The 11,642-nt window shown below is 52.5% G+C and overlaps 2 protein-coding genes across 5 annotated transcripts in view; one reads left to right on the top strand and one right to left on the bottom strand.

Moving 5' to 3' along the window:
• CA12 (carbonic anhydrase 12) overlaps positions 1–11,642 on the top strand; it is a 58,462-nt gene that overhangs the window by 44,080 nt on the left and 2,740 nt on the right. For 2 of the 4 annotated variants that reach the window (XM_010963466.3, XM_074366377.1), the window contains exons 8-10: positions 1,133–1,259; positions 10,490–10,522; positions 11,390–11,477. In XM_010963466.3, coding sequence (XP_010961768.1) covers positions 1,133–1,259; positions 10,490–10,522; positions 11,390–11,477 — 248 coding nt within the window. The remainder of the gene's footprint in view (positions 1–1,132; positions 1,260–10,489; positions 10,523–11,389; positions 11,478–11,642) is intronic. The other 2 variants (XM_010963468.3, XM_010963467.3) reach the window with 1 other exon arrangement.
• Positions 1–11,642, bottom strand: part of APH1B (aph-1 homolog B, gamma-secretase subunit) — a 60,545-nt gene that overhangs the window by 10,751 nt on the left and 38,152 nt on the right. The window lies entirely within an intron of this gene.

Genomic DNA, 11,642 nt, shown 5'->3' on the forward strand with positions numbered 1-11,642 from the left:
CCTCCACGGTTCTTTAAAAAAGAGTTGTTGAGCTGTGCTTCCTAGTGTGTCCCTCAGTGGACAGTGTTCACCTCCCAGGCAGGAAAGAGCATGGCTCCTCTACAGGGGCCCTAAGGATAGGACCAGTTTAGATGGTTTAACAAACCCGGTGTGGGGCGGGGATTGCAGCAGTGAGGAAGTGAGGGGCTCTGCCCTCAAGAAGCTCACAGCCTAGTGCAAAACTGGGGGACACGGTCCTTGGCAATCATCTCTAATCCTCTCACTTTTCAGGTGATGAAAGTGAGGGTTAGAGAACTGAGGGGCCTTGCGGGATCACCACCCGCTTAGCGACAGGGCTAAGCCCCAGAGCGAGCGAGCGAGCTCACAGTCACCGCCTGTGTCTCCACCCTGCAGCTGAAATTCATCAGGAGAAACATGCCTGTCCGGAGACGGGGCCGGGGGGCGCTGCACACTGGCTCACGACCCCCCGCCCCCTTCACGAGCCCAGTACAGCCTCACTGCTGCTCCTTTTTTTTTTTTACTATGAGCTACGGATCTGAGTAATCTCGATAAATGGCAGCAAGTGGGCAGACAGGAATAAAGACGTGATGAACCAAGAGATAAAATGGGTGGGGAGGCAGAAACACCCTAACCCAGATACTGCCTTGGAAACAGTTCTACAGTCTATGTGGGTGTATGAAAGTTCCATGGAACTGGTAGTCAGATGACCTGTGAAACTCCTGCTTCCCTCTTTTTGTTCCTTTGGATGGAACCATCAGAAAAGCGCCACTGACTTAGAGCTGGGTTCCCAGTGAGGCTCAGAGGAATGCAGCCTCTGAGAGGCTGAGGAGCCCCTCACCAGCCCAGGTTTCCCTCCCTGCAGAGCAGATTCCTGGCACAATCTGGGGCAGACAGCACGAACCCTCCTGGTGGCCCAGGAGGTGGGAAGACAGCGGGAGGTCACATGGGCTCACCCCCTGCCCAGTCACTTAGACACCTGCAGGGGAGGGGGCAGTTTCTGGCTTTCCCACTGCTTTCCTAGGGGTCTCCCACCGGGTCCCGGAGGAGGTGAGGTCCCCCAGTCCCTCCCCTGGAGGTCAGGCAAGGGGGCGTCACTACGTCCATGGTGGGTGTTTCTGCTCTTTTCCCACAGCTGGTGAAGTTAGAAGAAGGCCTGTACTGCACAAATGTGGATGACCCGTCCCCCATAGAGATGGTCAACAACTTCCGGCAGGTCCAGAAGTTTGATGAGAGGCTGGTGTACGTCTCCTTCCAACAAGGTAAGGAGATGCAGTGTGTGGGGAGCGTGGTGCCAAGGCATCCTTTTGTATGAAGCTGGGAGCCCTGCCTGTGGGCTTTGTTGCCAATGCCCTAGGAAGTGGGTTAAAAGTACTCTGGCTGCCAAAGGAACCAGGTGCGTGAATTGCTACCGTGTGTGGATTTACTGAGGTCTCCCATCACAGACCTTGACTTCCCTGAGCCCTTGCAGGGAAGCACAGGCCTCCAGGGGCATGGACCAGAACCCTCACTAAGTCTGAGAGTCTCCCACAGGTGGGGAAGAGAGGATGTTCTGGGGGCCTCTGCTCTGGAGAACCACCTCTTCTCCTAAGACACATGATAGGACCCTTTTCATGAGATCAAACTTCCAACTTCTTACTCTAGGCTTTCTTGGCATCAAGGCCCACCTTCAGCCTTGTCAGGTGATTCATGGCATCACCAGCATCACCAAGGTCCAGGGATGCTCCTCTGTAAGGTTCTGGGAAGTGGGTGCAACTCAAGTCTGAGCCTCAAGCAGCTCACGGTCTTACGTAGCAGGGCCCGTCAGACAAGAAAGCATCCGCAGAACTGTCTTTTGTCTCATCTCCTTGATGCACGAGCACAGGCGCCCCGGGTCGATGCTGAATGACGCTTCATAGTCCGGTTTCTTCCTGAGCTATGGAAGCTCAGTGCTTCCTTTTAGATCTGTAACCGTAACTCCCCAGATGAACATTTAAGATCTTGACTTGCTTGTTACCGACATCCAGACTGCGGAAGCCGGGGGCCCGGGGAAAGGGGTAAGGGGGCACTCTTGGGGCTACACTCTCCAAATCTCCAAGTTCACTTTCTCACTGTCAATTCTTGAGCTGTGCTCCCAGCTCGGGACTCTCGAATGGTCAGGGGAAGGGCCGGTCCGTGAAGTTCTACTTTATCCTGCATCACTTGTGACCGAACTGGGCCAGGGGTTCCCATTTCCAGATGACCCCATTTTCCCACGTGTCAAAGAATCAGCTCTCCTCGGCTGCCCTGGGGCGCCTTGTTCTGTTGCTGTTCCTTTCATATTGTGTGAGATTATAACCACCACCTGCTCAGCTTAGTTGAACATATGAAGATTGTATTTCAAGGCCCTTGCCAGACAGCTTTAGAAACATGCTCTTCTGAAGTGACTCACGCATATGGTCAGAATTCTGTCTTTCTCTGTCAGTTACTTAATCAAGAACTGCCCAAGAATTTATCTTTTGTGTTCGTCTCTCCAGATACCATTAGTTAAGGTAAGTTCCCTCCTTCCCCCAGTTTCCTGGTCTGAAAACGGAATCTATAAACAACAGCCCCTCCTAAAAATTGAGGATGCATAAGATGATGACTACAAGCTTCTTTTCTAGGAAATGCCTCAAACGCACAGAATTACCCTCTTGTGGATATAACTTCCTTTTTTCCTATCCTTCTAAATTAAGTCTGTAGTAATCAAGGGTTAAACAGAAATACTTCAACTCTTAACATAAAAAAACAGAAAAAACTCTGCCTGGAGATCAGGGACTCTGCTCACACGGATCAGGTAGAATTTTGCTTGTGATTCAAGGATAATGATCAGCTCTGGTTCTCTGGGCCAGTCTCTACAGGTCACAGGGGGTGGGGTGACAGGTACTCCCCCACAGTCAGGAGACCAAAGTTCAAGGCCTCACTTTGGTTCCTCCTGGCTGTACAATGCAGGCAAATCATGCCCCTTCTCTGGTCTTGGTTTCCTCAGCCATAAAATGAGGGGCTGGACTAGGTGAGCTAACATCCTGACGGTGCGAACATGGTCTGATTCTAAGTGGACACTAATGACTGCCCATCCCGCCTTTACATTGCAGGGACAGTGTGTGAGGGCAGTTACAGAGGATCAGAAGAAACCATGCAAGAACTTGACATCCAAAAGTAATGTGCACTTCGTGCACCATGGACTGTGGCCTTGGGGATAATTAGCCATCTTCTTAGACCGGCTCAGGTCTAAGCTGGCGCCTAGAACGGGCAGTGCAGTCAGGCTTGTAGCAGAGCGCTTCATTAGACCCTCCTTGTCTGGCTGGGGAGCTTGGGGGGGCCTGTAAGCAGAAGGTCCCAGACCAGCTCCAGCTTAGGACACGGAGGTCACAGCCCAAATGCAGCTTTGCTGCTGCCCCTTCTGCGTGACTCAGCCAAAGCTGCTGCTTCCAAGAGCCCAGGCCGGGCCAGGCTGTCTCCGTGGAATGAGAATCCGTGGCAGACTGAGGCAAACCTGTTCATTTGGAGGCTGATTATAGAAACTTGGCCAGAATTCTCATTTCCCTCTCATTTCCCAAAAACTCAGGCAGCAAATGGGATTGTTTCCCAAGGAGCAAGGATGGGGCAGCTCCAAAGGAGCGAAGCCCCAAATGTCATCCCCCGAAGGCCCTCTCACACCAACCTGGAGCGTGTCTCAGGCTGCAATGTACCGCTTCAGGCTGATGCAGCGAGCCTGTGTCAGCGTGAACCTTGAGCAACTGGGACTCAGATGTTTGCACGCTCTTCCACCGAGTCATGCCTGTAATTAGGGCTACTTTATTCAGGGTCTTCTCTGGAAGTTAATAGCAACTGTGGAGTTGGAAAATGAAAACTCTGGAGTTTTCTGCTAGGAGAAAAGTAATGTTAGGAAATCCTCTAGGAGACAAAGTGCATGGACTTTGAGACGGGGACCTGGGGTTTAATCAGACTGGGACAACTGGGACTGAATCACTTAACTGGACCCTGCTTTTTCCTCAGCTGTGCTAGAAAAGGAACACAGAACTTGGCTTCTGTCCTTGACAGGTGTATGGTCTATGACAGCCCCAGGGCAGGGCTTCTCAGCCTTGGCATTGGCATGTCAATATTGACATTTGGGTTTTTGTGTTTTGTTTTTTTTTTAGATTTTATGTAGGGTTTTTTTTGGGGGCGGGGTGGTAATTAGATTTTTGTTTGTTTATTTTAATGGTGGTACTGGGGATTGAACCCAGGACCTCATGCATGCTAAGCATGTGCTCTACCACTGAGCTATACCCTCCCCCAGATAGTATTGGCATTTGGAGCTGGTAATTCTTGTGAGGGCTGACCTGTGCATCCTTGGCCTCTGCCCACTACATGCCAGCAGCACCGCCTCTAGTGACAGCCAAAATATCTCCAGACTTTGTCAAATGCCTCAGTGGGAGGAGGGGCAAAGTTGCCCTGATTGAGAACCCCTGCCCCAGGGATTGTACAATGACTTTCCTCAGCCCAGAACCTTCTCTTCCACTCGTATTGCAGGATTCTAGGGTTTTACATCACATGCCCTGGTCTTTACTCCATTATGGCATGATGTCTTCAGTCTGGTGGTGGTCACCGCTGAAACAACAAGGATGGAGTTACTAAGGTAGAACACCCAAATTCAAGAGGAACCGTGTTCTCCATCTTCCTGTAGAATTGGGGTATATATTCTTCACATATAACTGGGTAGACCCAAAGCGAAGAGAAGTGGAGACAGAACTATTCACCCCAAGGACAGTGGACATATCCCTTCACCGGGGTCTAGGTGCCTCTGAGACTGGAACTTTCTTCAGACTCCCCTCATCATTCTGCCCCTCCCTCCCTGTTGTACAATTTTGTCTTTCATCTCTGTTGTTTCTTGTTGCCTTTGGTTAAAATGCCCGCTCTTTAAAAGAGGTGAAAGTCATGCCGAGCACTTTTTTCAGCTCTTACAAGGTGCCTCTTCCCAGCAGCACAAGGGAAGTCTGGAGCTGAGGAGGGGAAGCAAGGCTCGTTGTCCTCCAGGAGGGCGGGGTGGGGGGTGGGGTAGAGGAACACCTCCCGGGACCAGTCCAGATCTCACAGGACTCAGAAGCCTGATGCAGGGAAGGAATAAGATGGCAGAGGCAGATTTACAGAGTCCGGGGGCCCAGTTCTTGGTTTCTTGAAGTTGACCTCTTCCTAGCCAAAGACACCAATGCTGGGGCCAGATGGCAAAGGGTAATAAAGCCAGACCCATCAAACCTAAGTACTAATGCTATCAAGTTCTCCTGTCAACACGTCAGGGCAAAGGAAACTTGAAGGACACAAGGAAGCCAAAGTTTCTATAATCATGTCTTTAGTGGGCCTGCTCCGAGCACGTGCAAGTCACACGTGGAGCCCGGAGCCAGCTGAGGCGACACTTAGGCTAGAGCGCTGGGCAGTAGAGGGGAAGGCTGTCTCCCTCAGCCAGTTTGTGGAGTAGCATGATTAGAATCTGCTTGGGTAGTTTCATGAAACCTTTGCAAAAGAGATAGAAAAAAAATTTGACCAAGCTAAGATGGCTAATTACCTGATTCTTTGACATTAGAATGTATGCTCTGTGGTTATTGACCTTGTGTTTCTAAGAGTTCCTATTTATAAATAAATTCTATGGGATAGGAAAGTATCAATTCTTCCAAAGCATCCAAATGAAAGAACACTTCCCACCTTCAAATTCCCCCTGGATACAGGGGCTGAACAGTCAGCAGTGATGGTCACATGTGCTAAGAAGGGAAGTCCTGTCCCTTCATCTAATGCAGGTCAGCACGCCACGTGGTTCCTGAGCATGCCGCATGTGAGCATCGCTACCATGGATGCTCCCTGGCTCCCAACAACTAGCCTGTGGCACAGAGCAGCCCATGTTGAGGACAGACAGCGGGGAAAGGGGTCAAACAGAAAGCTGGGACCACTGTTCGTGGTTCAGCACCGGCTGACCCGTCCAACGTGTCTCCCCCGGGCTCCCATCCTGCCCCGTGGGGCCTCCCTCCACATGGCAGGTGCTTTCATGTGTGCACAGTATTGACTTTTGCACACACCAGTCCCTTTATCTGGGATGCCCTTCACCTCTTCCACCTGGAAAGTTCTTTCAAGACTCAACTCTGATCATATCCTGCCAGAAGTCTTCCCCAAACCCCTGAAGGTGACTTACAGTCCCCTGCCTCAGTGCAGCTGGACAACTGATTCATCTGTCACAGCTCTTAGTGTACCACAGGGGAATGATTTATTACCATGCAGAAAAACAAAAAATATGCCTCTATCATCCATACACCACAAGCCCCTGAAAGCAGGCGATGAGATCTTACGTTCTGTCCCTGGCACTGCGCCTGGTGTTCATTACCAGTTTGAGAGAATGAAAAGGGCCCGTGTCCCACCCCCACCTCCCCAGGGTCTTCTCTGCAAAGTTATCTAAACAGAAGCCTGACCAGTTGGCAAGCCTGAATTTTATTAAGTCTTATCTTGCTTTGGCATCAACATGCCAACAGCAATGAAAATCAATCTTTTTGTCTAGGAAAACTTAAAGACCAGAATGTAGCTATCGAGTGTGGAAGGTCTGGGAGGGAGTCACCGAGGGATGCCGTCAGGCCTTCTGTCCTCTGGCCTGACGGGGGTTAGAGCCCTGGTCCCACCACGCATCCTTCCTGCAGCACAGCCAGCCTGGCCCCCGGAGGGAGCTGAGAGCAGGAAGCACCCAGCGCTGCACTGTCACCTGAGCCCACTGCCCGTGGGTTCAGGCCCCTCAGAGCAACACGGCTCTCACTTCTGGGCCTGCATGCCTGCAATCGGGAAGGCAAAGCCCTCAGCTCCGATCAAGGCTGTGAAAACCCAGCTCCCTCACGTAATCTGGTTGTGTCTTTTGCGCAGACTTGTCTATAGAAATTATTTCTATACTGGCTTCCACGGTGTTAAGAAAACTCCAGTTAAGTATGCCCTCCAAAGACAGTTATGCTGTGTGGCTCTGAGGGCACCTTCCTTGCTTTTCGGACCAAAGCAGCAACCAAAGAGAGGACTAGCATTTCAGACACTTGAGTCTATGACTTGTATTAAGCATAATAAGAGTTTTACCATCTGAAACTGATTTTATAAACTCTCAAATCCCTGCTAAACCCAAACTGCCTCTTCGATAAGACTGGAGACTGCGCACGCGTATTCATATCTGTATACAAATCTAATCACTGCAAAACAGTCCCTACAAAACAGTCCCTACTTTAAAACAATACTTTGAAAGGAAAAGGACTATATTCTTGTTTATTCAAAATGCTGTTTGAATAAACAGAACTGCCAATAGACCTAGAGAATGCCAGCCGTGTTCCAGGAACCACAAGCTGTGTAAATGAGGTGCTGGTTCTTCCCGCTGGACTTTCCTGTGTTTGCACTTGAGGCTTCAGAAGACCTCAAACACAGCAAACACACAGCAAGTCTCAGCCCAGCAAGATGCCGGTGGAAGACGCAGCTCCCGAGCCAGCCAGGACAGGCAGCAGCGCCCGGTGGTGAGCAGCCTGCCCATCTTCTCGGGGGCCTGTACCTTCCTGGGTGAGGCGTGTGGCGTTGGAGTTCTTCTGTGTCTGTGAGATGTCCTTCTGTGTGTCGTCCTGCCCTACCTCTGCCCGTCCTGACTCATCCTGGAGCACTTTTTGGCGAGCAGGCAGCTCTCCCACGTCCGTGTAGCACACACCCTCCTACCTGCCAGCTCAGGAGCCCCTTCTTTGCGTTCTCATCCGTGGCTCTCATGGGCCATCTCCGTCAGCCAGTCTGTCTCATTTCTCCCGTCTGTCCCACTGTTCTTCCGTGGGGACTGCCTGTCTCATTTGCCACTCAGAAACCGTCTTTGTTTTCTCTGCAGGTGACTCTCTCTGCCTCTGCCGCTCCCTGCACCATCTCTGATGCCTGTTCTCTGCACCATCCCGGAGGCTGCACGGGGATGCGGGCTTTGGCTTCTCTCTCTGGGCGCTGGTTCTCCAGTCGTCCCCACAGTTCCCCCAGTGCCTTCTGTCACTTTCCCTGTCCCTTCAGTTAGCAGATGCTCTGGCACCTGGCTCCAAGGAGACCTAAGCCCTGTGCTTCATCCAGCTCTGCAGGGAAGCCCTGCTCCTTGATGCTCAGTGCTGTCTCCCAGGTGGGGGGTAGCACCCCGACATCATCTTCCTGCTTTGGATTTCCTGGAGGGTAGAATTCTTACAAGGCACCCCCCTCAGCGCCATTCCTCTCGCCGAGTGGCTTCTGCTCTTGGCTTGCTCAGTCGAGCTGCTTTGTTTTTGCTACATCAGACTCTTGGCTGAAAAGCACTTGTTTCGGTGTCTGGGGATCTCCTTGTCTTGGGACTTGCTTGGTCTCGTTTCATTGTTTCCAAGGAGAGGCAGCTTGGGCCCTAGGAAGTCATCGTCCAGGAGCAAGGAAGCTAGGTTAGAGCCCTGGATTAAATTAGGCTCTTGTTTATGGCTCCTGATCAGCCAAGGACACTGCTCAGTGACCCAGGGGAGCTCTCCCTCCGGATAAGCCACCCAGCTGGCCCACATACTCTTGAGAAAAGTCTCATGCCTGGGGCCTTGCTCCCGGAGCCTTCGCTCAGCTCCCTAGGATCAGGCTTACGGGCACCTCCTCCAGGCCCGGACTGGGGCTCTCAGCTGTCTGGGGGCCTGTGTGGCTTTCAGGGTGTTTGGGGTGACTGAAAGCCACAACTTTAGAAACTGTCCAGTTTGGATGGCATAACCAAGTGGTTAGGCTTACTAGTAAACAGTCCATGTGGGGAGAACCAGTTTAGGACCACAAGCATTTGGAGCTTGTGCATTTGGAACTAAAGTGCATTTCATCAAAAAGGCTTGGAAAAGAAAACACGACTAGTTGGGGTTTTTTTCCTTTGGTTGTTGTTTCTAAGATCCTAGAGGACTTGGTTGCCTCTAGGTACCCTGAAAAAAAAAAAACAAAACCTAAAATACCAAATTATAGTGTGCAGAGGCCACAGGCCATGCAGGAAACAGAGCATGTGTTGTACAAACACTTGACAGTCTCCTCAGGGGGAGGCTCACGTCCTGCGCGTCTCCCCAAGCCACAGACTGGTCCTTGTATCAGGTTACAATATGCTGGGGCCAGGGAATCAGGCCAGGAGAGCCACGCTGTCCATCACCTGGGAGGCCATGGGCTGCTGGTGGAGGCCAGCAAGGGCCAAGAGAACAGGCTACCCTGTCCTTCGTGGATGGCTCCTCTCCCTGATTGTTCTGCTTGTCCTTACAACAGCCCAGGGCCACCTGGGGAAGCCAGACCGGGGACTCGGGCCAGCCTTGGACCAGGAAGAGGATAGTAGGGAAAGGACGAAGGGCTGATGGCTCCGGGGAATCAGCCAGACTCAGGCCATATGGTAGGAGAAGGGGGTGAGCACAACCTCGTCCTGCTCTCAGGTCTGGTTCCCGGGGGTGTCAAGTACCCCAGGGAGAGGGGTGTCTCTGGCCCTCTGCGGGCATCTCACACTCAGCAGGGCTCTCCCAGGGTCTCAGTCACCACAGTGGACTCTGGGCACAGGCTCTCCTGAGTTGGGCTGGGTGGCCACCATCTGCACAACTCTGGATTTCTGTGTGAACTGGAACACCCCCCGCCCCCACCGCCGGCAACAATCACACACACACACACACACAAGCTAGAAGTATCTACTGAGGTCAGAAAACCGCCAGACAAGAGAGTGTGTAAGCAGACTTTCTTTAGATGGAGGACCTGACTGGGAGAAAGGGGAGCAGTTCTGAGGTGCTTGAAGCAGCAGCGGGGGTGCCCTGGGGGCTTCATGACGGGGCTCCTCTGTGTCACCCGAGAGGGGGGACTCACCCACTACCCTCCCCGGGGGGGTCTCCACTAGGCTGACTATGGGATTTCACCTTAGATCGCTGGGCACTATTTCAGCCCCACTGAGGACCCCTAACTCACTACCATTCATCCCCAGCAAGAACTTGCTGAGAAGCCCTGGTTCCAGGCAGCAGGGAAGGGAGGCTGGTAGTGGAGGGGTTGCTCCAGTTTGTCCACTGGGGCCAAAGCAAATAGAACCAAACCGTGACAGCAGCACTGGATGGGGATGGGGCAGAAGACAGGTGACAGATACCAACTAAGCTCTGCCAGCCCCTGCCAGCCAGAACCTACTAGGCTCCTTGCTGAGAAGCAGGCGCAGGTCCTAGAGAAGCAGTAACAGCCCACCCAGCTAGACTCTGATTCTCCCCACTTCCTCACTTTCCCCACTGACCACGTTGTACTAAAAACTGAAGTCTCACCCGAGCAGAGACGGCTGTGATAAAGGAGCATGGGGGGAGGGATCATGGTGTGAATTCCCTGGGTGGGCAACGCCCTCTGTCCCATCAAGCACCTGAGGCAACAGTGAACACCCCCAGAAGGGCTGCATCAGCCCTGTACCTCCAACCCAACAAAAGGTCGAGCTCAGTGCACTGGTCACATCCGCCGTGGTTTGACTTGGTTAATTTCCCATCTTTTCCTCTCTCCTTTGAAGTACAAGACCTTACCTACGCAGGACTGAGTCTGGGTATGTGGCCGGCCGGCCGTGCATGCTGGAGCTGGGTGATCACTGTGATTCTTGGTGTGATTTGGGCCTGTGATACTTCCAGCCCATCCTCTCTGCTTCTCTGTGCTGTCACTCTGACTCCTGACCCCCACCTCACTGTGTGTCTTACCCTCCAGTCACTCTGTTTCAGAAATGAACTGCCAATCAAATGCTCCCCTAATGAAAGAGCTAATCACTTTATAGCATGTGGACATTCAAAGACCTATCCAAGACCTTCTGTTGGCCATGGCGGGAAGCTATTGCCTAAAAACCCGGCCTCGGCCCAGTATTGAGGCTGGGTGACCAGCCAAGTGACCGTGGCAATGGGTCCTGGTAGCTTTGGACTGCTTAGGACTGTGCAATGGAGCCTGAGGGCAAAACTGAGAAGGAGGCATCCCAACAGGCCTTAAACCCAGCAAGCAAAGACGGAACGAGCTCTTACCCCATGGCCCAGGGTTTCTCAAAGCGTGGCTCATGGACCACGCACACCAGCATCAGCTAGAGGTGTCTGGTAAAAATGCAGATTCCTGGGCCAAGCTCCAGCCTGAATCAGAGTCTCTGAGGGTTGGGCTCAAGAAAAGTCTACATTTGAAACAAGCTCTTTAGATGATCCTGGTGCACGTTTGAGAGCCCTTATTGGAGAATCGCTGCCGTTTTGCAGATGGACCCCTCTAAGTCCTCCAGCCAGTCCTGATAAGCCAAAGGCCAGAACCTGAGAGCAGAGGTGGGGGAGTTACGCCTGCCCGTGGCGGGCTGTGCAGCTGTCACTGACTGCACACACACGTGCTGTGGCGGGAGACAAAGCGGGAGGGAGGGTTGTAACGTGCATGTGCCCTGCCTCCTCACCAGGCATCGCCCTTTCCGTGGCCCTGGCCGGCGTTCTCGGCATCTGTATTGTCCTGGCAGTATCTGTTTGGCTTTTCAGAAGGAAGAAGAGGTGAGCCGGTTTGGGTTTGAGATGGGAGTGGGTGGCCCATGTGTCCATGAGGATTGATCTGTCTGGGAAGGCAGCCCGCAGACAGAAGGGCCCCTGTCACCTGTACCAACACTTATCCCAGGAGCGCCGTCTCCCAAACACCACTGACCCCGGGCTCCGCATGAG

Source organism: Camelus bactrianus, chromosome 6 (genome assembly GCF_048773025.1).
Source record: "Camelus bactrianus isolate YW-2024 breed Bactrian camel chromosome 6, ASM4877302v1, whole genome shotgun sequence".
Taxonomy (NCBI): Eukaryota; Metazoa; Chordata; class Mammalia; order Artiodactyla; family Camelidae; genus Camelus; species Camelus bactrianus.